The sequence below is a fragment of the Protopterus annectens genome, chromosome 2.part1 (genome assembly GCF_019279795.1).
Source record: "Protopterus annectens isolate FY-2018-M chromosome 2.part1, PAN1.0, whole genome shotgun sequence".
Classification (NCBI taxonomy): Eukaryota; Metazoa; Chordata; order Ceratodontiformes; family Protopteridae; genus Protopterus; species Protopterus annectens.
The window spans coordinates 1721350588-1721377518 of NC_056729.1; the positions used below are offsets into that span (position 1 = coordinate 1721350588).

Genomic DNA, 26931 nt, shown 5'->3' on the forward strand with positions numbered 1-26931 from the left:
AAAAATGGACCTCTGAAGCCCTGGTGTTGTGGGCTTCCTCAGCCAGCGGGGGTGACGCCTGCCATTAGAGTTCCCCATCTGCCATGGTGAGATCTTACCTCCATAGGAGTTCTGGGAGATCCCTTGCAATTTCTGGAACCCCATCTTTCTACCATCTTTTTGGTTCTGCAAAATGGTCCTCTGAGGGTTAAAAAAACATATTCCTGCAGCAGACAGGGCTTTCCCATCCTGTTAATTCCCGGAGAGAAAGTGTCTAACCTTGGAGCCAAATAACGTAGATCCAAAGGGTGCATTGACAAAGGACATCTTGAAGAGTTCTGCAAAAATCACCAAGGTGCATTCATGTATGCCTCTTTACTGTTATGTCTGAACCTGGTGCTCTGGAAACCCTCCACGGCATGGGAGATTAGCCACAGGGAGGCATTTGATAGAGGTTGGAGGGTGGCCATCTGTGAAAAAAACATCTTTTTATCTTCGGCAGACATGGACCCCAAGACAGACTTGGAAAATTAGTCAAACCCCTCCAGAACCTCATGTGCGCCAAATAATTCAGAAAGTAAAGGTCACCGATGCACTGACTCACTTCACAAACCTGTCTAAAGCTGTAGACTCCCTGTTAGGGGACTGGACAGAATGATTTTCCTTGGCAAGCTCCTTTTTAGTGGCTGTTGCTAGATCAGAGAAAACAGTAAATCTAAGGAAGGTCAAGCCTTTAGATGCAACACAGATAAATCCAGAAATTTTGGATCCAAACCCTCTAAAGCTGGGGGGGGGGGGGGGTGGGCAGATCGCAGTATGAGTAACTAAAGGTATCTGGGATGATGCAAGGCTCACTGGTTTGATGGGAGACTGAGCCTGTCCACATCAGCTTTGGACAGGCTCCTGGTAGACCTGAAGGATGAAGAGGTAAGATGGTGGTCTTGAAGCTCTTATGTAGCAAGCCCTATAAAAAACAGAAGACTACAATTTTCTCCTGATCATCTCAGGAGAAAAATCTTAATTTTCTATGGACAAGAAACTTCTCGGAAGGAAGTGTCAGATCTGAAGAGGTGGACAAATGAGAAGGTTGTTAAACTACTGCAGGTGGAGCAGGCAATGGAGCTGACTGACAACAGCAGTCAGGGGAATGCTTTCTTGGCTCCCCAGAGAATTCTTTGTACTTCTGTTTCTTGCCCTTAGATTTTTCCACCAATTTCTTAGTGGAGGGGGAAGCTCCAGACATTTAAGATTATGATGAGGGCAGTAATCCATGTACTACATGGCTATGGTATTTTCTTTAACGATCTGAAGAGGTCCTGGGGATCAAAGATTATTTAGAGAGTTGTGTCTTGGTCAGGGGAAGCATCTCTTTTTATGTGGTTGCATCTGTCTTTGGTGTCCACTAATCTTGCACTTTTATCTTTCCTGAAACTGCTCCCCAAGCAAAGTCTGACGCACCTGTGGTGACTGACTACTTTGGAACAGGGAGGGGAAAGGGGAAACCTGGATTTATGGATGTTTGCTGTGTCAACCAAGTGATTTCTCTTCTGAGAAACTTCAGCACTGGAATTTGAAAAGAAAGGATGTTGGTGCTGGGATCACCAAAGACGCTCTGGATACCACCGCATCTTTCTCATTTAGAGTCTTACCAGGGGTATCACAGGAATCGGATACGAGACCCCAAATCCCGAGGTATTCCTTCACAGTGACCAAAATCAGTGGAAACCCTTACAGATATAGATCTATTTGTTTTACTGTGGAAGAAAAGCTCTGCAAACCAAGCAGACACCCCCAGAACACAATCCTGTTTGGAGGAGCCAAAAAAGACTTTTTAATGTTCTCTTGATCTTGAAGTGTCAGATCTGAAGAGGTGGACAGATCAGAAGGCTGTTAAACTATTGCAGGTGGAGCAAGGACTGGAGCTGACTGACGACAGCTGTCAGGGAATGCTTTTCTAGGCTACCCAGAGACTTCTTTGGACTTCTGTTTCTTCCCCTTAGATTTTTCCACCAATTTCTTGGTGGAGGGGGAAGCTCCGATATGGAAGATGATGATGAAGGCAGTAAATCTTTAAGCAGTAATTTGTTCTTGTGTTTGACTTCTGCTTTGTGGTTAAATCCAGCACAAATTCCAGACTCAACATCAAATTGTCCAACTCGTAGGCAATACACACACTCCAAATGGGTATCGGAGTTAGAGATCTTATGTGTATAAGAGCACTCCTTAACCCAGTGGGTTTTCTGACATGCTAAGGACGAAGCACCATAATAAACAAAAGATAAGGAAGAACAATACAAAATACCAACAATGGTAACCAAAACTTCTCTATGTTAGAGAAATGAAATACTAACACTAGAAACTAACAGAAAGAAAAGATGGTGAAAAATCAACATAAGGAAGGAAAAGGCATGAGGAATAAAGCACTAGAAATAAATTACTTAAATCCACATTTTTTTTGACAAGGGAGGCAAGTCAGGAAAAGGAGAGTCCAAAACGGAGATGAACTATAAATTCAAGAGAGATCACTTATCTGACTATAGCCTGATCCACATCAGCCATGTCAGATCCCTGGAAGCAGCAAACAAGATCTGTGATAATATTGGGGGGGTTGTGGGTAAGGGGAGGAACTTGAGCTATGGATTCAAAGTATGAGAAGTGGCCACAGTCGAATCAGAGGTCAGATCCAAAACCGAACAACTGAGGAATGGATGAAAAAGATATCATATCTCAAAATTTAGCATCAGTAGGATTAACTAAAGCCATAGCTTCTTGTTCAGGTTTGCAAAGAATAAATAAAAACTTAGAATGTGTAAAACTGCAGGTACTGACACACATTCGACAAAGATGACAAAAACCATAAGAATGAGTGGTGGTTTTGGAAATTCCTTCTGTAACATCTCATAGTATTTTTTGAGAGACTGAAACCTCAGTGTTCTCTCACTGAAAACACTGGCATATTCTGGAAATAGTCTCACAGAAAGAGAACCCCCCCTCCCCCCCAACAACAGGGAGAATCAAAAACTAAGCTCTCCTCAGAGTCAAAATCAGAAATCTGAGAGGAATACCCTGTATCTGATTCCTTCAACTTCCAGTCCAGATTCAGAATCTTGAATCTCTTCAGGAAAAAAATGTACCCCTCTTTCTTTTACCAGAAATTAGAAGTTATGTACCTACCATAACATTCCATGTTAGTTGTCTTCTCTCGCCTTCTTTCTTGCTGGATGGGTTCGGAGGCGATCCTCGGCTCCGACTCGGCACTTGCTTTAGCTCGAGAACTCCTTTTACCAGCTTGAGGCAACCCTATATCCCATGATGCAAGGCGGAACTACCTCAGATCTCGTCTGGTAGCTAACTTACCCTGCTAAAGACTATCCTAACAGAATTAGGAACAATGGTTCCTAAAGAAATCCTCCTAACAACGTATCGGAGGAAACAATCTAATAGGAACTCTCCAAGATCTGTCCAGGCCAGGGGGAAGGAGGGAGGGACGCAAGAAAGAAGGCGAGAGAAGACAACTAACATGGAACGTTATGGTAGGTACATAACTTCTAAATGTTAAGTTGTCAATCTCGCCTTCATTCTTGCTGGATGGGACCGCGTCCCTAGCACCTGTATCCCGGGTGGCTCAATGGAACAGACTCTTGAGAACTGTGGAACCAAAACTGGCCCTATCTCTAGAGGCCAAGTCCAACTTGTAATGAGAGACAAAGGTATGAGGCGTAGCCCAAGTAGCTGCTGCACAAATGGTATCAATGGGTAGTCTATCCTTAAAAGCTGCAGAAGTGGATAGACTCCTGGTTGAGTGCGCTTTAGGCTTAGAAGATAGCTGTTTGCCCCTGAGAGAGTACACATAGGAAATAGTGGAAGTCAACCATCTGGATAAGGTCACTTTAGATACTGGAAGACCTATCCTGTTTTCTGCATAGGAGACAAATAATTGGTCCTATTTTCTGAATTGTTTAGTTCTATGCAAATAGTACCTGAGCTGACGATGGACATCCAAAAAATGCAGTTTCTGTTCAGCTCTGTCGGAATAGTTTGGGAAAAAGACTGGTAGGTCTATAGATTGGTTAATGTTGGTTTGAGAAGACTTTGGGGAGAAAGGAAGGGTTAGTTCTTAATGATACCCTGTCCTTATGAAAAACCAAATAAGGGTAACGAATGCAGAGAGCTTGAATCTCGGAAACCCTTCTAGCAGAAGTGACAGCCAGTAAAAATATAGTTTTCCAGGTCAACAACTTCAAAGAACATGAAGCAGATGGTTCGAAGGGAGGTAGTATCAAGGATGCCAACATTAAGTTTAGATCCCATTGCGGAGGAGGATGCTTTATAGGTGGTTTTAGGAGGAAAACTCCTCTCAGAAAGGCCTTGCATAACCTATGAGACATAATGTTATTGTCATGCAGGCCAACATGATACTTAGAAATAGCAGCCAGTTGTACTTTGACTGTAGATGACGAGGATCCTGAATGAAAAACCTCCGCCAGGAAATCTAAAACCGAATGTACAGGAGCAGTAAAGGGGTCAATATTTCTGGAATTCGCCCAGATAGAAAAACGTCGCCACTTGCTAGCATAAACAGTCCTAGTGGACGACTTCAAGGAAGAGACTAAAATGTCTCTGACTGAGTCCGAAATCATAGGTAGCCTGGCTAGGGTAGGAAGTGGAGCAACCAAGCAGTGAGGTTGAGAGAACGAATGGCCTGGTGCTGCTGACCCGATTGGTGGATCAAGAGATCCGGAACTGGGTCCAGATGCCAGGGCTGCACCAGAAGGTGACTATGCAGAGACGGAAACCAAATTTGTCGAGGCCAATATGGGGCAATGAGGATCAACTTGGCTCTCAAAACGGTGGCTTTCTGAATGACTTGTGGAATCAAGGGAAAAGGAGGAAAAACGTACAGAAGTCCCCGGGGCCAATCCTGGGTTAGAGAGTCTCTCAGAGGTTGGCCTGGAAGGGGAAAAAGAGTGAAGAAATCGGGGCACTTGTTGTTTTGAGGAGTAGCAAAAAGATCGCAACAAGGAGTGCCCCACTTCAGAAAAATCTGATCCACTACAGATTGATTGAGAGACCACTCGTGAGGCATCAGAATGGATCTGCTCAGCCTGTCCGCTAATAGGTTGGACCTGCTGGGGATGTGCGTTGCTATCAGAAACTGCTGAGAAGAGATCGCCCACTGCCAAAGTCTGAGAGCTTCTCGACATAACGGATAGGACCTGGTCCCGCCCTGCTTGTTGATGTACCAGACCACGGACATGTTGTCCGTCTGTAGTGCAATAGTCCCCGTGGGAAGAAAGTCGTTGAGGGCTTGCAACGTTAAAAGCACCGCTCTCATCTCCAGGACATTTATGTGCAGATGGTATTCTATGGGTTGCCACGTCCCGTGGACCATCCTGCCCTGATAATGCCCCCCCCCACCCGATCAGAGAGGCATCCGTAGTGACTGTGGCAACTGGAGGAGGGGGAATAAAAGGTCGGCCCTGATGAAGAAGAGGGGAAGATATCCACCAGTTCAGATGAGCTCGGCACGACAGTGTTACCAAGATTTCGTGCCTCATCGGGAGACTGTGGTACGACCACTGCGTGAATAGCATCCACTGCAGAAGACGCATGTGGAAGCGAGCCAGTGGTAGAAGAACAATGGCCGCAGCCATAAGACCTAGAACCTTCAGTATAAATCTGGCTTTGATCTTGTTGCTTTGCAAAAGAAGCCGAAAAATTTTTGGATGTCCAGAATTCTTTGATCTGTTAGTCTGGCTAACATTTTGACGGTGTTTAATTCTGCCTATAAAGGTGATAGATTGGCAAGGCAGCAGAGAAGATTTTTCAAGTTTACTGAAATTCCCAAACTCCTGCAAAGCTGTAGAGTGTAGTCTCTGGACTGAAGAAGCTGACACTTGGTGGTGGCGGAGAGGAGCCAGTCGTCCAAATAGGGAAACACCTGGAATCCTCGACGTCTCAGATGAGCTGTGACCACTGCCATGCATTTGGTAAACACTCTGGGGCTGAAGTGAGGCCAAAGGGCAGGGCTCTGAATTGGTAATGACTGGTCCCTAGCCGAAGCGGAGAAACCTTCTAGAGCGCCTGTGAATCTTTATGTGATAGCACGCATCCTGAAGGTCTATAGAGCACATCCAGTTGTCCTTGCCCAGAAAGGGCAGAATGGACTGAGCGTGACCATCCGAATCTTGCCTTCTTGACAAATCTGTTCAGATTGCTCAGGTCTAATATTGGTCTCCAATCTCCGTCCTTTTGGGGACCAAAAGAATCTGGAGTAGACGCCGGATCCTACCTGGTCTGCTGGCACAGTCTGGACGGCTCTTTTTTGTAGGAGCTTTGAAACCTCCTGTTCTGCCAAATCCCTTTGACCAGGTGAGATGTCTGGAAGGGATTGTAGAGGTACGGGAAACCTTTCGAAGGGGATTTTGTAACCCTCGGATATAATCGACTGTACCCACATCTCTTGAGATAGGGATTGCCAGGCTACTGGGTACAGCGAAATCCTTCCCCCGACTGCCTCCAAGGGTGGACAGTCGGGCAACACCTCAGGGATGCTGAAAAGGCTTCTCAGGAAGAGACTCCCTGCTGCCCTGGTTCTGAGGACACCCCCTGCCTCTAGGGCGGCGTCTATTATTGTTACCCCCTCTGCCTCTGGGGGTAAACTGACCACGTGTGTCCGGTGTAGCTCCTTGGGTTTTACGGAACCACATCTTCCCCCCCTTCTGACCCTTGGGGTATGGTCTAGAAGGAGTGGAAAACTGGACTCCAATGGCAGAAAGAGTTTTACCGTCCTGCTCACACCTGGTCAAGGTATCCTTCACCTGAGGTCTGAACAAAGCCGAACCATCAAAAGGGGTATTAGTGAAGGACGCCTTAAAGAGGTCCGCAAAATTACAAAGCTGCATCCAGGCTTGGCGTCTAAGAGCAACTCCTGTGCCTGCGGCCCTGCTCGCTCCATCGGCTGCATAGGATATGAGCCACATGGAGGAGTTAGATATGGAATTCAGGATAGCAAGCTGCGAGGCAATCTTTTCCTGAGCCCCAGCAGCAGAAGGATCCTGGACTACTTCTCCCAGTTCCTTGAGAACATCTCGTTGAAGCCTGGTGAAGTGACAAAGATAATTCAGCGAACGCATAGCAAAGGTCGCTGAAGAAAACATCCGCTTTCCATACCTGTCCATGGTCCTAGAGTCCTTATTAGGAGGATGGACAGGTACTGAAGGATCCGCCAGTTCCTTCTTAGTGGCAGCCGCCACCACCATAGCATCCACCGAGACACCCTTGGAAAGGAACTGTTTGTCCGAAGGGGCCGTAATGAATTTGGATGGTCTTCTGGGGACAGGTTCCACAGAATCTGGAGCCCACGCCTTCCGAGCCACTACCTGCATAAGTGGGTCGAAAGGCGGAGACACCCAGGAGGTGGAGGGTCGGGATCCAAAGCCTCCAGGTATACCGACTCATCCTCGGAGGGGTCAATGGAGGCCAATTCCCCTCTGTTTGAGGAGCTCAAGGATGTCTGAAAAGGAGACATCCTCAGAGGGGGACCGTGGGAACCCTCCGACTCATCTAAGTCGGTATCAGATGTAGTAGACTCAGGGAGTCTGTGTGTTTCCTCTTACACGCCCTCTTCCGAGGGGTTCCCCTGCAGGATCAGGAGAAACCTCGGAAGAGGAGGAAATTCCCAGTGGGGAAACCTGGGGCGATGGATCCCTGGGCCTGTGAGCAAGAGGTTGGCAAGAGGCATCTGCAGGCACTGAAGAGGGAGGAGCTAGAGGGATGGACCGCTGACCAGGCTCAGAGGCCAGGACACTCCTCATCACCTCAAAGGCTCCTCTCCCCGGGAGGCTGGAACACACCCGCTCCGAAGAAACAGGAATGGCCGGCTCCAAAGAGAGAGAAGGCTCCGAGGCCGATGTCGGCGCCGAGCTTACCAAAGCCGAAGCCCCGAGAGGGAGAGTGGGGTCGGACAAGGGTCCGATGCCACTAGCCCCCTCGGAGCCGACAGTGGAAACCCGATGACCGGATCCCTCCAAGGAAGGTCTCAAGGAGGAGATCGGAGCCGAGGACGACGGAGCCGAAGGATGTATCGGCTCCGGCATCGAAACAGTCGCTGTCCCGAGAAGCTCCGGCTCCGAACTGCGGTGTGGAGTCGGAGGAGGAAGTTCAAGGATTGGGGCTATAGCCGAAGTCTGTTGAGATGGGCTATGGAGCATTTGGGCCAGTGCCTGAGACTTCAACAGCCTGCTTACCACCCTCTCTAGATCGTGGTCAGACAGCCTGGAAGATCTCGAAGATCGGCTCCGATGGCTCCGCTCCGACAAAAGGGGAGACCTCGGAGCCGAGTGGATACTAAGTATCGAAGGGGACCGAGATCTCTTACGGGTCGGGCCATCGGAGCCGAAGTCCCTTGAACTCCAGATGGAGCCGAGGAAATCTCGGCTCCGATGCTGGATGAAGTGTCGGCTCCAGCCGGAGCCGACAAGGCCACAGTAGTCAGGGTATCGGAGCCGGTCGGCGCCGAACCCACTACTTGAACAGAAGATGTATCGACTCCAGCCGGAGCCGATATCGGCTCCGACGGAGCCGGAGCCACCGGAGGAGGCTTGGACACTGTAGCCTGAGCCTTCGGTGGTTTAAGAGTTTTTCCTGACCCTAATTTAGGAGGAGAACCTTCTGGCTTAAGTAAGCCTCGGAGGATGAGTTTATTCCTCCTTTCCTGCAGGACTCTCTGGCTAAAAGCATGACACAACGCACAGGAGTCCTGCAGGTGCAAAGGCCCCAGGCAATAAACACAAGAAGTGTGACCGTCTGTCAGAGACATTTTCTGACAGCACTGGTCACACTTCTTGAAGCCTGAGACCTTGCCTTCCTTTGACATCCTAGGAGGATGGAAATACAAACAATCCCAACAAACACACAAATTAATCCCTTACACAAACACACAGGAAGGGAATAACCAATGGGGAATTAGGCCTGACTAAAAAACTTTAGAATAAAGATTATAAAAAGTTTGAAAACAAGGGAATAGGGTGGGCTGTAACTAACTACAGACTAAACTGACACTAAAAGGGAAAATAAAACCCCTAACTACACTTTTTCTTATTTCACAAAGAAAAAACTTACCTCAGCTGGCAAAGGAGACCTCTTTCGCTAACCGGCAAACGAGATCTGAGGTAGTTCCGCCTTGCATCATGGGATATAGGGTTGCCTCGAGCTGGTAAAAGGAGTTCTCAAGCTAAAGCAAGTGCCGAGTCGGAGCCGAGGATCGGCTCCGAACCCATCCAGCAAGAATGAAGGCGAGATTGACAACTTAACATCTAGAATACAAGGATCAACAGCCTGAATTAAACCTTGAGCCACACCCAGTAAACTACTCCGGTCTAAGCACATTTGAGGAGGAGTAGATTCATGTTTAGTTTTCCATTTCTTTTTGAAAAGAAAAATGGGGTCAACGGTATTATTAATGGCGGCGGCAGCAGCTTCCCCAGGGATGAGCATACAATTCTGAAAAAAAAGTAAGTCTTCCCGGTTCTCTATCCCAGGACTGACAAAGTAGCACTCCCTTGCCCACTTTGGGGACCCAAACAGCCACAAAGGATATGGCTAACACTAAAGTGTGGTACAATTTGGTTGGATGAGAGCAAGAGCATTCCCACTGTGAAGTAAGTTATGAGTGCAGTGAGGTTTTAAAACAAGGAGAGACTGCTGGGGGTGCGGATGGGAGAAGGGAGAGAGTTCCAGAGGCGTGCAAGAGAGGAGGACAACAATTGATTCCCAGCAGGATGTGTTGGTTTATGCAATTTAATTATGTTTTGGGAATTGGATATTAGGAGTTTATCTGGTTTATGCATTTCAAAGGTATTTGCTAGGGAGGGGCAGAGAGACGGGTTATGAATGAGTTTGTGTGCTTGGATGAGCTGGGTATATGTAAGGAAGTTTGGTAATTCTAGCCAACTTAGTTGGTGAAGGGAATTACAGTGGTGAGAAGAGGCTCTATGACCTGCTGCAAATTTGGATATTTTGTTATAACAAGATGAGAGTTTTGTTTTGAAAAAAGACTGTAGGCTGGTTAGGATAGATGCACCATATAAAAGGGATGGGATGAGGTATGTATTAGCTAATGCAATCCTGGTGGTGGGAGAGAAAGTGACTGTGGCGGTAAAGCATACCTAACTTTTTATGCTTTTTTTTATATTTGCTTGCAGATGCTTATCAAATTTTAGTTGATTGTCAATGATAATTCTTAGTAATTTTGTGTACATCCTCCACGGTAGCCACTAATGGAAGAATGGGAATAGAATGAAGCTCGTCTACTTGCAGCATATCATTTCATCTACTCAATCCAGGGGGAACCTTTCAGTTCCTATAAAAACACCTCATTCATCCTGGCTATAGTCTGAAAAAGGAAAATTCCTCCAAAGGAGGTTGTGAGTATGGTAACTCAAAAATTAAGTGTTACCCCAGACTGCTCAAAAGAGATGCGTGTTCTGAAATCTGCTACATGAAAGCATGAGCCACTGCCTTCCACAAACAGGGCCATGTAGGTACAGGCACATGTATACTAAAACACTAAAAGCTACTCTAGCCGATGGACTGGATAAGAAGGGTATTAACAGTTACTTCTGATCAAAGACACACTATTTAAGGCAGAAAACGCAATTACAAAGATATGCGTCTTCAGTGTTTCTCCCCGGGCCTCCACTGAAAATTGGCTTTGTTCCCAGTCTGACTTTCCCGGTTAACAAATGTTAAATAAAAAAGTACCAAGATGTTAAATGAAGACCTTGTCTGCAAAGGCAGTGTAAATTCTACACAGCAAAGAGTTGAAGTAATCGATGTGACAAATGCTGGTTCACACATCCTGGCTTACAGAATGTTGATTCCCTAAAGACAAGTGAAATCGCAGCCATGAAACTTAATGAATAGGGCACTGCTATGACACCATCAGGAAGAGACAAATACATGAGTGACTACTGTAGCCTATCTGTCCAGAAAAGCAAGTACAGTCTGAGCTAAGCTGACAATCTTGAGTCAGCTGATGCAATGTATTTCCATAAAAAGTCTATGAACCTTTTTTTCCAGGCACCTAGGCATCCTTATAATACATATCTGCAGTCTGTGTATATGCTGCATTTCTTTGCAACGGTGACTAATTTGTTTTCAGAGGGGACCCAGGGTTTCCATCAACAGACTAGTACACTCTTTACTTAATGTCCTGCTTGCAAATAACTTTTGGAATTTAATCATTTAGATCTGTAATAAGCAATACTATAAAACCTAGGTGAGAGTTAATACAGCTGAAAGATTCCTGAAGACAGGGAGAAGAAAATGGAGAAAAAGAGTATTGTGAAACACTGTAGCAAAGATGACTGGTTTTGTTTCATTTTCTTACGCATTACTTCCTGAAAAAAAAATGCACAAATGACAGTTGGTGCAAGTAAGCATACTGAAAACAGCAAAGAAAAGTATGACACGAATACAAAAATGTAAAGAAAAGTAGAGATGAATACAAAAATGCAAAGAAAAGTATGACACAAATACAAAAATGCAAAGAAAAGTATGACACGAATAGAAAAATGCAAAGAAAAATATGACACGAATACAAAAATGCAAAGAAAAGTATGACACTAATACATGGACAAACCCAAATGTACACAATGGTGGGGTGCAAATGCCACATTTCATTTTAGCTCCACGGTGTAGTACATTTTCAAAACCAGTTAGTTTTTATAAACAAATAAATAAATGCATTGTTTGCACAGAACCTAGTTACAGTAAGTGGAATAAGTGTGTGGGAGTTGTCCCCACTGAACACAATTTTTCTGTACCTAACTTTCACTCTTTACTATTTTCAGTATAAATAGTTTCCAAATAACTTTCACTGGATTACTTTTCAGCAACTTGTGCTGCAGGAAGCTGCACTAGCATGAAGACATTCCAAATGCCAACACAAAGTCCTATCACTAATTATGTTGCACACCATACCTGTATAACATTGCTGTTGGAATTTTTTGAGTCCGCACTGACATACACAGAAAAGAAAGGTGAAGTCTGGAAGCGAGCTGCAGTGCGCAGAACCTCCTGAAAGTTGTCTTTACTCCACTCGCTAGTGATATTCCAACCACCAATCTGTATTTATAAGAAATAAAATGTACAGTCATTCCAATAATCCTGAAAACAATGAAAAAGTGAAAGTCGTTCAGGTGTGAAAGAATATACACACGTATGTTTGTTCAGACCTAAAACTATTGCTAACCCTTGCTATTGGCTATGAATTACCTACTGGTAATTTCATTTTATCACATTACTACATTGATGAGTAGCCTTTCTGTGCTCACACTAGAGGCCATCAGCTCCCAAAGTTAACAGCTGCGTACACAGTCAGCAATGTGTAGGGCACCTATGCAGACACTGTCATGTAATCTATTTATATACAAAAAGTATCCATACAGAAGTGGAGACCTAACTGTACCTAACAGATGCCCTACAAGCTCACTTTTCTCCCCCCATACTCCACTGCTTCCTGCTGCCTCACTCCACTTATCTCACCAGTTTTGAGATGCACAGTAGTTTTATGCTTTTCAAATGCATTCTCTCATTCATCTTTTACTGTTGTATGCCTCCAAATCATCGCTTATGCCTCTCAAAAGGCTAACCTATCATCTCCTTAAAGTTGCTACCTTTCAAGACAATCACCCTACTTACAGTTAAATTGTAATCTCACCACAAACTTAAAAGCTATAACCAACCACTAACTTGGTAATTGCTGATCCCTCCAGAAATTATACAGCACATTCTCAAAAAACAGAATGAAGACATTAGTTTTGTTTTATTTTTGCCTTTTGTTAACTGTGTTAGTCTGACTGGGTTGGTTGCCCATTTCCAGTGGAGACGAGGAAAAGCTCCGACACAAATACAAATAGCAATAACAAAGTTACAATACAAGTAATGTGAATATGAATGCATAACATATATTCTTGTCATAATGCAACTTAAAAGGATAACAATTCAGTAAAAAGAATAGCTAAAAATACTTGAGGTAGAAATATGGCATAAAAATGTGAATATAAAATCAGGCATCACAAAAAAAAAACGTATCCCTAAAAGCATCTTTAATGACTAAATCAAGATGGCAAAGAGGAAGAAGTTTTAAATAGAAGGGTTGAGGTATGGGGGTGGGGAGGAACGTTTAGGAGAGCCAAGAGAGTGAAAGAGAAATTACAGTTGTATACACTTATCATAAATGTAGATGTTAAGAGTCTATTCACTGTTGCAGTAATCACATTTGGGTTATCTACCTGCAGGTAGCCCTCAGCCGGTCTGAATACCAGAGTCTTTGGATTTCTGCGTCGGATGCTGTCGCTTCTTCCATGATGTCAGGTCATCAGGGGTATAAGACATGCAGCTAACACCATTATATCAGTTTTTCTTGCCCCAGATGTCAGGTGCCCCCTCAATAGGGAGCAGTTATATGGTATGGAACACCCCCAGCAAAAAGTAAATACACATGATGTAATGTATACCAAACAAGGGGAAAGGTAAAAGTCAAGAGAAGTCACGGGGCTGGAGGGAAGGTAACCAGGATGGCAAAAGTGAATACACTTGAACATCTACATTTATGGCAAGTGTACACAACTGAACTATGTTCTTCACATTTCACTGTTGCAGTCATCACATTTGGGTCGATTCTCAAAGCTAAGGAAGGGTGGAGGTAGTTAAAAAGCATTAGGGCTAGCAATAAGGCCCTGTAAGACTGCTGTGGCAAATCCAGCTCTGGATTTAGATAATATAGGCAGGTGGTAATGCTTGTTGAAAGTACAGAGCTCCAGGATGCAGTTTCCAGGATTGTCCCTGGTAGGGACTCCTCTGAGAAGTGCAGTAGAGGTAGATGCAGCCCTGGTGAAATGTGTTCTTATCCCCTGTGGGGTAGGTTTTCCATGGTGGTTTTAGCAGAAATGGATGCAATGTGCTATCCATTTGGAAACTGTTTGCTTTGAAATGGCCTTCCCCTCTGCCCCTGCAGCAAAGCTAACTAGAAGCTGGTCAGATATTCTGTGAGGCTTAGTCCTAACCAAACAGAAACTAAGCTGGCTGTGTACATCCAGAGAATGCAGTATCCTTTCCCCTTTATTCTGAGGATTAGGGAAAAAAGTAGGCAAATGAATGGACTAGTTTAGAGCCACACTAGACACCACCTTGGGCATAAAGGATGGATTAGTCCTGAGGGAAACCCTGTCAGCATGGAAGATAAAGAAGGGTTCCACTGCCATGACGGCCTGCAGTTCAGACAATCTTCTTGCTGAAGTGATGGCTAGAAGTAAAGCTGTTTTCCAAGAAAGGAATTTCAACTCTGCTGTAGTAGCTGGTTCAAAGGGGGGGGAGCTTTTCCAATACAAAGTTAAGGTCCCAGGCTGGAGTGGGAGCCCTCACGGGGGCCTTAAATTTGTAGCCCATCTAAGGAATTGTTTTAGCAGGGGATGAGAGAAGAGGAGTGGGATCAGTATTATAATGTTCTGACATGGCAGAGGCATGAATCTTAATTGAAGAGAAAGATAGGCCCTTCTGGAGCATTTTTGTTAAGTAATCTAGAATATGAGGTAAGATGGGCACCGTTGTGCTCATCCCCTGAGTCTGGCTCCAGGAACAGTATCTTTTCCACTTTTCTGAATAGGATTTTCTATTAATAGCCCTCCTTACCTCAAGAATGACATCCAGCACCTGCTTACGGAGGGTTGCTGGAGATGAGGTCAGGGAATTAGCCAGGCTGCAAGGTTCAGGGTTTGAAGTTGAGGGTGCAGAATCTGGCCCTCTTGTTGGGACAGCATGGAAGGGGTCTGAGGCAGGTGCCAAGGTTATAAGCGCTGTCAGACTGCACAAAAGGGGGGTACCAGTGCTGGCATGGCCAGTCTGGTGCAATCAGTACTGTCCTTGGCTTGTCCTGTTTAATCGTTAGTAGAACCTTCGAGAGGAGAGGCAGAGGGGGAAGGCATAAACTGAAAAGCTTTCCCAGGTAAAGGACAGGGCATCCACTTTCCAAGCTTGACTGTGGGGAGTTCTGGTGCAGAATTTGTTCAATTGGTAGTTCTGAGGGGAGAAAAACAGGTCTACCTCTGGTGTCGCCCATTTGTTCCTCAAGAGATTGAATATTTTGGGTTCCAGTTTCCATTCGTGTGGGTCCATGAGATTCCTGGTGAAGTCGTCTGCCAGTGAATTTAGTTTGACTGGTAGGAATTGAGCTTGTAGGATCACTTGGTAGCTCAAGGCTGTGTTCCACAGAGCCATGGCTAGTCTGCAGAGTGGGTAGGAATGGGTTCCCCCCCCTGCTTGTTTATGTACCACATAACTGTGGTGTTGACTGTCTTTACCAATAGTTGTCCTGGAAGAATAAGGTGTTTGAAGGCTGTCAGAGCATTCTGTACAGCTAACATTTCTTTTTGATTGATATGCAGGTGCATCTGTTTTGGGTTCCATTTGATCTGAATGCACTGCCCTGCCATGTGAGCCCCCCATGCATAGTCTGATGTTTCTGTTAGGGTTTGGGCAGCATGGAGTAGAGTGAAAGGGAGTCCCTTGTTGTGGTAGCAGGCCTCTTTTCACCATAGGAACTCTGCCCTTAAACAAGGAATGATAGGAATCATTGTTTCCAGGTCCTGAGAATGCTGACACCATAGACTTTTTAGATACACTGAAGTTTCCTCATATGCAGTCTTGCATATGGAATTAACAGAATGCAAGAGGCCATGAACCCCAGGGCTTGCAGGATTTTCCTTATGGATAGCTGGGTTTTTGTGGCCAGTAGTTTGAAGTAGGTTGTCAAATGAACTTGTTTCTCTGGAGTGAGGAATGCCACCTGGGAAGTTGTGTTCAAGCTTACTCCCAGGAATACAATCTGTTGGCAGGGTAATAGGTGTGATTTCTTCTTGTTGATGGTGCACCCCAAAGAAGTTAGAAGTCTCTTTACAAATGGCAGGTGCTGTAATAGCAAGTCCTGACTCTGCCTGAATCAGGCAATAGTCCAAGTATGGGTAAATCTGAATATTTCTCTGCCTGCAAAATGCAATGGCCGAAGCTAGGCATTTTGTGAATATCCTGGGTGCAGTAGATAAGCCAAAGGGAAGTGCAGAGAAGAGATACTGCATGGAGCCTGCCCTGAAACGTAGGAATTTTCTGCAGGATTCCCTTATTGGGAAGTGCAGGTAAGCTTCTTTTAAGTCTAGGGATGCCAGCCAGGCATCCTTGGCTAGCATAGGAAGAAGCTGCTGAAGAGTTCGCATTTTGAATTTTGGAACCACCAGAAAGGTGTTAATAATAGAAAGGTCCAGGACAGGACGCCAAGAGTTTTCTTTTCTGGGAACCAGGAACAGTCTTGAATAAAAACTGTGTCCCTTTTGTTCTGCTGGGAAAGGCTGAATAGCCCTGATACTGAGGAGAGAAATCACTTGTTTTTGGGCCTCCACCCACTGCTTTGGGGGGAGGTCTGGCCATCCACTTGGAGTTGGGAGGGAGTGGAAGTGGAATCTGTATCCTAGGGAAACTATGTTTAAAACCCATTTGTCTTGGGTAATGACTTCCCAGTTTTTTGCATGCAGGGCGAGCCTTCCTCCTAAGGGAGCAAGAAGTTGAGCAAGGCTTGGTAGAGTTGAGGATAAGTCATTGTGCCATTTTTCCATAGGGGGTGGCTTACTACTACCTGCATTGGAAGTCGGGGCCCCCCACTGCTTAGATCTGTGCATAGCCTGAGACTTAAGTCTTGGTGGACTGCTGCTCCTACATTTGGACTGAGAAGGCCTGGAAGGGACTGGAAAGGACCAGCTCTTTGAAGGCCAATGCCTACTGAATCTAGGTGGCTGCACTTGTAAGAAATCTTTAACAGTTCGCATAGATTTAGCTTTTTCCTCCATCCTTTTGAGGACGACTACTGCTTTGTTGCCATAAAGGCACTCTTGGTGTAAGGGTGCATCCAGTAATTAAGCTTTAATGTGATCTGGCATGTTTAGTTCCTTAAGCCAAGCATGCCTAAGTACAGACCCAGTGACAGCAGCCCTGCAAGATGCTTCTAAAGTATCAAAACCACATTGCAAAGTATGTTTACCTACTTGGTCAGAAGAAAGCATTAACTCTTGTAAATCTGTCTTCAGCACAGACAGGAATGAACACCATTTTCTGTTTAATTAATCCCATAATATGCTGCTGATACTTTAACGTATGAACCTGGTTCAAGGCTCCAGAGAGCACCCCTGCAATACCAGGCTACAATTCTTACCACACTTTTCGGCCACAAAACCAGGACCGAAACACTAAAGGTGGAGGAGTGTCCATATTCACCAAGGATATTCACACCTCCAGGCTAGTTGCCCAACACAATGCATCTGAAATTCTCCATGTGCAACACTAGGTAAGACTACAATCCAAATTGTAGCTTGCTACCCCATCCGTGCCCCACGATTCTCATTACACCTTTCTAAACATACTGGAAAATATTAAGATACAACAAAACACCCTAATACTGGGTGATTTCAACTACCCTGCCATTAATTGGGAAAACTACTGGGGTACCAACACCTTTTCCCAACGGTTCTTGAAATTCATAAATTTCAACGCCCTGGATCAACTAATCCATTGTCCCACCAGGAGCTCCAATATCCTAGACCTGGTCATTATCAACATAGGAGACAGGTGCTCCACACCAGTGGTCACCCCCTCATTGGTCAGGTCTGACCATAAGCAAATCACCCTTGACATCCACATCCCACCCCCACCCCCCAGTAAGGAAACCTCCTTAAAAAACTTCTCCAAAGCCAACTTCAAGCTACTGAAGTCAGAAGTGACAAACTTCACAACACCCATGCAGACAGGATCTGGAAGTTCGACTGCAGAATCCTACACTAAGGCATTGTACGAGCACATCCACTCGTGCATGAATCGTGCCATCCTAAATAGAACCAAGATGCTCTTCACCAAAAAAAGGAAGCCAATCTGGTGGTCCCCTGCTATAAACAAACTATACAATAGAAGGAAGAAACTGTTGCAAAAAAGAGGAAAATCCCAGAATGCAAAAAACTCTGTCACCAGCCTCAGTAAGAAGCTGAGATCCCTCAAAATCCTCAAAAGCTAGTTACGAAAATAAAATTGCCAAAGATTCCAAAGACAACCACAAGGCATTCTATAGTTATGTCAAAAATCTAAATGGCAATGCTCAGATCTGCTCTGAGTTACAACAGAATGGCATTAAATATACTGATCCCAAGGATATTGCCAATATCCTGGCAAATCGATTTAGTGCCAACTTCACCCCACTCTCACCCCCTAAAGGGCCCATCTCAATACCAAAAGATTTCCAAATTCCGATAATGACGGCCACACAGGCAGAAACGACACTCTCCAAAGCTAAGAATACAGCATCCATGGGACCAGATGACATCCCAGGCTGTGTACTACATGAACTACAAAATGAACTGGCACCTCATCTAAGTGTCATGTTTAATCATAGCCTCACCTCAGGCTTCGTGCCCACTGAGTGGCGCACAGCTACAGTTATCCCGCTCCACAAGGGAGGATCGACCTTGGATCCCAGGAACTACAGTCCCATCAGTCTGACAAGCCTGATTTGCAAGGGCATGGAACGCATTATCATGGAACTTGTAAACAAAGACATTGGCAACCTTCAAACACTAGACCCCACCCAGTTTGTGAAGGGCCGATCTTGTCTCCTAAATCTGACTGACTTCTTCGAATCAGTCTCCAGAGTTGTGGACGAGGGTAAGGCAGTCCACACAGCCTATCTGGACCTCGCCAAGGCCTTTGACACCACCCCCCACTCTGGAATCATAGATAAACTTACTAAGCTGGGAATAAATCCCTATGTCACTCGATGGGTTGCTAACTAGCTTACTGACAGAACCCAGACAGTAAAAGTAGCAGACTCCAAATCCAGTTCCAGACAAGTGACAAGTGGAGTACCTCAGGGTTCAGTCCTGGGACCACTCTTGTTTGGCATCTACTTCTCTGAAGTACAGGCCAACACTAAGGAACTCTGGCTAACAAAGTTTGCAGAGGACTGCAAACTGGGAGCCATTATTGAATCCCCAAATGACATGGATATTCTAAAAAAGGGCCTTACAGAAACAGATGCCTGGTGCCAGAGCCATGGGCTCAAGCTTAATGCCAAGAAATGTATAGTTATCCCCTTTGGAAAAAAACATGTACCCATGAATTACCACATAGGTGGCAGGACACTAAACATCGAAAGTGTGATGAGAGACTTAGGGACACAGGTGGACAGTGGTCTCACTTTCGATAACCACATTGCCACAGCAGTCAGGAAATCCTTCTATGTGGCACACCTCATCACTAAGGGCTTTTCATTCAGAAAAAAGGAGGTCATTGTCCCACTGTACTCATCCCTCATTAGACCCATTATAGAGTACAATGCCCCATTTGGTATGTACCTCACAAGACATCTGCAACAGCTTGAAAGGCCACAGAAATACCTCACTAAAAGAATCACAGGCCTAAAGCAAATGCCATATACTGACCGTCAAAAAAAAAAAAAAAAACTCCAGCTATACTCTGTGGCATATCGTCTACTCAGAGGCAATCTCTGCTTAACATACAAGGCCATGTCAAACCCTGAGCTGTTGGACATGCTCCACTTAAAGAAATCCCAATCTCTCAGAGCCACACGCTCCAGGGATCTAAACCTTGTCATCACAATGAACAAAACATGCTGGAGGGATAGGTTCCTGACCCAGAGACTCCCCATACTCTGGAATAGACTGCATATACATATCAAGCAGAGCGCCTCTTTGGCCCTCTTCAAAAGGAACCTTGATGATTGCATGGGAGACAGGAAATTCACCCTGGGGATCAAGTCAGCCGCCCTGCTAGACAGGTGCCTGGAGAAGTAAATAGTGGGAAGAAATATCCAGGGAATTGTTATGGCTAGGCTTGCATAGGCCCTAGGGCCGATAGCCTAGTACCAACCTATGAAACTGGCAATTTAAAGCCCTAATGGCCAAAGTAGCAGAAGTATATACTTTCTTACCCCATCTGTCTAAGCTCTAGAATCCTTTAATGCAAAGTTACAAAATTGAAATGAGCGCTTTCGTCTGCCCACAGCAGACTTCTTCAGAATAATAAACCTCTAGTGCCTTGATTATTTATACAGTTCTATGTTGGTAATTAATCAATAATTAAATCAATTAAACATACATTATCTTTTAAAGGTAAAAGGGACTGGAGGTAGTGAAATTAACCTTTCCATCGAGTCCCTTTTAGTATATTAAACATTTTTTCTGTATATATATATATATATATATATATATACTACTACTATATGTCCTAAAATATTAGGAATTCTACAAACCAATTAAAAAATTAAAACATTGACAATACAAAATTTATAGTCAAAAGCAGTACTAAAAATTATTAAAAATTGTATATGAAAAAATATATGTTAAATTTTATATGCATTTTGTAATACAGTACTTTTCATTAATTTCTCAAACTTTTTTCATTAACTACCTGTTTCATATAAAGCCAACCTAGATTGAAAACCAATTAAATATTCCATAAGAATTGATTCTCTTATATGTAATACTGTAAGAACTATGTTGTGAACAAATACAGTACAATGATAAAAGTATAAAGTGCATAAAACTATTAGAGCAAAGTGAATGTGTTGAAAAATACACATCAACTACATCTGTAGATGCAAGATTCTAGATATAAAAATAAAAATAAAGTAAAAAAGTTGAAAAAGTTACCAATTTTTGACAGGGAAACATTTCCCCTAGGCAGGTTAAGTCCCACAACCAAGTGGGTGGTAAAAGGGTGGGGTGAAACTTTAGTTTAAATCTGGAGTGTGTTGAGTATGTTGTATGTAGGGGGTATATAATAAGAAAAATATTGTATTAGAATAATGTTTTTTATTTTTTAATTTTTATATTTTGTATATGTGTTTTGTATATGTATATTGTGTAAAATTAACAAATTTCACAATAAAATACCTTTGTAATAATATACCTTTGTAATAGTACAATCATACCGAAGCAGCTTTGTCTATTAGAATAGCTTTTATATTAATGTATTCATTAAGACCAGGGGAATGGTTGGACCTCAGTCTTAATTGCCACTTTATCTCTCTTTGCAACAAAAGATTCTTAATGTCCCCTCCCCTGTTGTTTACTTTAATAGAGTCTAAAATACCAAAAGAAAACCCAGCAAAACCGTCACACACTAAAGAATGTTTATAAAGGGCACTGGTATCTTTCTTTATTCTGATGTCATTGGTATGTTCATATATTCACTCCCTAAGTGTTCTCTCGGTTTTGCCCACATAAAATGAGGGGCATTTTTTACAAGTGGCCAAATAGACTAGCATTTTGCTGCGGCAATTACCTTTGTGAAAAAAGACCTTACTATTTAATCCATTTTTCAAATTTATATTCTCCTTTGGATTTATATATGCACACTGTCTACAACAACCACACCTGGTTGTTCCTTTTTTCCTATCAACAGTCTTTATTTCCATTTCAAATAGTCTTTTAAAATTTGTACCCGTTTTGTAAGAAAACATTGGTTTGTTACCCACTGTTTCATATATTTCCTTATTTGTCTTGAAAATAGACCAATTGTTTTCTAAAATTTTACTGAAACAGTCTGAAAATCCATTATATTCAACTAGACAAGCTCCAGAAAAATTTTTCTTGTCAGAGGTAATGTTTTCCTTGGGTACAAACTTTTGACCTAACAATGGTTTGTATTTAGACCCCCACCCCGAATAAACTTCCTCCAAAATTTCTCCCACTACACTTTTTGGATAGTCCCTTTCTGTGAATTTTTCCATCAGAAAAGCAAATTCAAACTGTAAGTCATTAAATTCAGAGGTCATTCTCGCTATTCTTACCGCCTGGCCCTTAATAATACTTTTTTTCTGATGAAACGGGTGTTGGCTATCAAAATGTAAATAGCTATTACACCAGGTGTTTTTTCTAAAAATGTTAGACTTAAAGCCTTGAACTGTTTTACTGAGGGTAATGTCCAAATAATTAATGCTCTGGTTTTGTATTTCATGAGTGAATGACAAAAAGGTAGTAGTTTCATTTATGTATTTCATGAATTCATCAAATTTACCCTTCTCGTCATCCTCCCATACAAGAAAAATATCGTCTAAAAACCTAAGGTAAATTTTTATATTTTTCATAAATGTACTAGAAAAAATAAACTGTTCTTCCCATCCAAGGAGAACAAGGTTAGCATATATGGGGGCACAAGCTGCCCCCATAGCCACTCCTGTCACTTGTTTGTAGTGTTCCCCTTGGAATGTAATGAAGTTGTTGTCCAAAACAACTTCGGTTAATTCTAGTATTAATCTTTTACTATCCAATGGCAGATCCAGACATTTATTAACACAATCCTCAAAATAATTGAAGCCCAAGTCTCTGGGTATACACGTGAATAGGTCTTTCACATCTATGGCAACCATTTTACAAGTTTCAGACCATAAATTATCATTAATTTTCCCCAAAAAGTCCCATGAATCTTGGACTAGATGTTTCTGTGTCTTGACAATTCCTTTGAGATTTTGATCAATATATACAGCCAGTGGGTGGGTTTTGGACTTCCTAGCTGAAACTATAGGGCGAAAAGGAGGCTTCAATAGATTTTTATGTATTTTGGGTGTTCCAAAAAATTGTGGAACACATGAGTGTTTTTGCTTCAAAAAGTTATACGTTTTGTCTTCAATTCTGTTTTCTATAAGATATTCTTCCAAAAGAGAGTCTATTCTTCTGTATGCTATTTGGACTTCATTATGTGAAACAGTAGAATATGTGTTTTCATCAGTCAATAACTTATTTAAAGCATCATTATAAGCCTCCTGGTAAAAAATTACCACACCCCCACCTTTATCTGGCTGCTTGAATCTCAAATCTGCCTCTTTCCTTAGGTTTTCCAATAATGTTTCCTCGTCTTTTCTTAAGTTCCTTTCAATAATGCTTCCCTTTGTATGTCTATATGCTTCATATATATCATTAGTTACTATAGTTTCAAATGTATGGATGACCGGGTGCAAAGGCGGATTATAGGTACTTTTTCTACAAAGTGTTGTAGGGGTTTCAGTTGTATTTCTTTCTATGTTAATGTGTGATGTGTTTTCATCAGATACATTTCTATGTTGATTGAGAACTTTCAAGTTCAATTTTCTAAGATATAGTTTTAATTCTAATAGTATACTGGCTAAATCACCACATGTAGTTTTGACAAACTTGAAACCCCTAGAAAACAATTCAAAATGAAGCTTTTCCAGCTTTAATTCTGTGTAGTTGTGTATTTTAAAACCTTTATATTGAAATGTAATACCATAATCATCCTGTTTGATTACATCTATCTCATTCGCCTGTTGCTGTTTTTCCAGGCAAAACCGCTCCCACCCGTTAGTTCCTGAGGTCCCGGGTCCGAGGGATTCCTTTGTTTGTTTGCCAATCTCTCCGATCTCCTGGGCCCTAAAAAAGTTTCAGAGGGCTCTTGAAAGGAATCCAATTCATCCATGTAATTGTTTCTCCTCTCATAGGTTTTTCCCTTTTCAACTCCATCATAGAATTTCACCCTTTTAAAACCCTCTGATTCTTTCTGATTATAAACATGCCTTTCCTTGTTAATAGTATATTTCCCTGATATTTTATAGACAAACAAGTTAATACAAAATAAGGTAGTAAGTCATTAAGTGTATTATGTATTTGTATATAATATGGTTTTTTGTGCTTATTGTACGAATTGTATAGTTATATATTTCTTTAGAGCCACTTATGGTTACATATTACTAGTATTAAATTATTGGGTAGGGTAAAAATTGCATATGAAAAAATATATGTTAAATTGTATATGCATTTTGTAATACAGTACTTTTCATTAATTTCTCAAACTTTTTTCATTAACTACCTGTTTCATATAAAGCCAACCTAGGTTGAAAACCAATTAAATATTCCATAAGAATTGATTCTCTTATATGTAATACTGTAAGAACTATGTCGTGAACAAATACAGTACAATGATAAAAATATAAAGTGCATAAAACTATTAGAACAGAGAATCCAATATCTTAACAATTTTTAGTACTGCTTTTGACTATAAATTTTGTATTGTCAATGTTTTAATTTTTTAATTGGTTGGTAGAATTCCTAATATTTTAGGACATATAGTAGTAGTATATATATATACAGAAAAAATGTTTAATATACTAAAAGGGACTCTATGGAAAGGTTAATTTCACTACCTCCAGTCCCTTTTACCTTTAAAAGATAATGTATGTTTAATTGATTTAATTATTGATTAATTACCAACATAGAACTGTATAAATAATCAAGGCACTAGAGGTTTATTATTCTGAAGAAGTCTGCTGTGGGCAGACGAAAGCGCTCATTTCAATTTTGTAACTTTGCATTAAAGGAATTTTGGTCTGTTCAGTATGGAACTCTTTCATTTGTATTTTTTGCTTATTGTTTTTTGCTGTTGGATAAGCTCTAGAATCCCCAATCAGAAGGGGTAGGATTTTTGGCAGTAGTAGCCTTAACGCCATTTGGTCCTTGGGAAATGGTCTCTGGATCCGCAGTAGGATTCTTGAAAAGGAATTTGAGAGAGTCAGGTACTGTGTAGTACCTGTCAGGTTTCCTGGGAGCTGGAGGCAAAGTGTCTGGAGTAAGGCTTGATTCCAAGAAAACATCATCTACAATTCTCCAGAACAGGAGGGATAGCTAGAGGCCTGTGTTGAGGCAGGTTTAAAAATTCCCTAAATCTCTTTTTGGACTGAGAATAGTCCTGGCTTTTCCCAGCGGAAGTGCTACCCTAAGGGTATGCAAGGTTTCACCAAAAGAAAAATCTTCTGGACGGGAAGCACAGGGAATGGAATCCTCTGCATCAGAATCCTCATAAGTAGATAAGGGTAAATCCTGATAGTCAGAAGAAACAGATATCAGATTCCTGATCAGAAAAATCAGAAAGAAAATCAGTTCTAGGTCTCTTAGAGGGGGAAGGTTGGATTCCCCTAATTAAGGTAATAAGGTCTTCAGCCATTCTAATCATTTGTTTTTAAGGCATATGGGCCTGAGAATGCACTTGGTCGTCGGTTTTCTAGGCTTAGTGTAAGCTTTAGGCCTGAGGAATACGGCATTTGTAGCTTGAAACAAAGTCGTCGGTTTGATATGAAAATCAGTAGGCCTGAATACATCCTCAAAAGCCGGTGCCTGCACAGCGGCTCTGGACCAATCCAAGGAAGAGACATCCGCAGGTTACACAGTCAAAGAAGCATCTTGCGGCATAGCGGACTGCGAATGGGTCTCAGTAGAGGGCTGCGAATCTGCAGTAGCGGGTATCAGGGGCTATGAAAGCGCCTCTCTGAGTACTGGCGGACTGGCGACTAGCTTATCAGAAGTGTCGTCGGCAGTTTTGGACCTATGCGATCTGTCTCTGTCTTTATCCTTACGTTTTTTCAGATGATCAGTAGTCGGATGGCCTAATGAAGCCATTTTGGAGTACGGAGATCAGGAACAAAAGTATTTAGCTACAAAAATAGCCAGACAACTAATAGTTTGGGCATTGAGCAAGGCACAAAACCAACAGCGAGGGACATCGTGGTCTGGGCCTAAACAGGTGATGCAGTAAGAATGAAAATCTCTACGGGGTATTTGCTTTCCACAGACAAGACAATTGTTAATTTTTTTCTGATATCAGTTAGTGCAAGAAAAAAGGATCCCCTACGGGGTACTTATCTTTAAGACTTCAGGTCTGAAGCTCGAAACTAAAAATTTCAGGAGTCGGCTGACCGGCACTTGCGAACTGCTTCTGTTTCAGGCACCGCACGGCAAGAAAGACTGATGCAATGGCATCGGCTGCATGTTTTATACCCCTGACAACCTGACGTTATAGAAGAAGTGACAGCATCCGATGCAGAAATCCGAAGACTCTGGTATTCAGGCTGGCTGAGGGCTACCTGCAGGCAGATGACCCAAATGTGATGACTGCAACAGTGAAACATGAAGAACATCAGTTATGAGGAGAGAGAAGGGGTGGGAAGTATAGTAGTTAAGGAAAGCGAAGATGAGATTTAATATAGTATTGCTCAGTGGTATAGCTAAGGTACCACAGTTCTAGTTATTATGAAGTTAAATTGAAATAAGGAGAGGACTGTTGTAGTCGAACGATTGGGGGAGTGCATGTTGGGTAGGGTGGTGACAGGTGCAGGAGGAAGAATTATCAAGTTTTTTTTTTTTTTTATAATTCTCTTTTGAAATGATCAAAGACTGGATAAAATGTATATTAGCTGGCAGTTTGTTCCAAGTTTGAGATATGGAGTATTTATAATGTAATCTGCCTATTGTTTTGTTAGGCCTGTAGATGTCAAGTAGCAGTTGGTCAGCGCTGCGGAGAGATCGCGAAGATTTGCATAGGGATAGGAAGGCGGATGGGGATGGACATTCTGCAGGTTTGTAAAGCACAGACAGTCATCTGTAGCTGAGAAATTTGGAGGAGTTGAGGGAATTCAAGCCACTGTAGCTGTTTAGGGGCAAGGCAGTGATGGGATTTGTAAGGGAAGTTACAGGCAAATATGGCTATCTGGTTGTAAGTTTGCTCAAGTTTAGTTGAAAGATTTGCTTGGAGGGGGTAATATAAAGTGTAGAGTAGGCAGGGGATGAGGCAGGCTTGAGCAAGTGAAGTCCTCAAGGTGATGGATAACAGTAAGCAGAGATTTTGATTGTTATTGCTGAATGATAGCAAACAAACTACCTCAGAGTTGTTAATGAGCTGCTTTCAATGCCCAGAGTACACCGTCGGAATCCTTCCACCTTCATTTGCCTACTGTTAGACTCTCAGCCAGTTACCGAAGCACACAGTACTCCCAGGTCATCCTTAAAAAGTTACAGTTCTGTCCAGTGGGCTTACCCAGTCAACAACTAT

At 42.8% G+C, this 26931-nt stretch overlaps 1 protein-coding gene across 5 annotated transcripts in view; it reads right to left on the bottom strand.

Moving 5' to 3' along the window:
- Positions 1–26931, bottom strand: part of ECE1 (endothelin converting enzyme 1) — a 4237764-nt gene that overhangs the window by 2362428 nt on the left and 1848405 nt on the right. For all 5 annotated transcript variants that reach the window (XM_044063171.1, XM_044063172.1, XM_044063170.1 and 2 more), the window contains one exon: positions 11965–12108. In XM_044063171.1, the coding sequence (XP_043919106.1) occupies positions 11965–12108 (144 nt within the window). The remainder of the gene's footprint in view (positions 1–11964; positions 12109–26931) is intronic.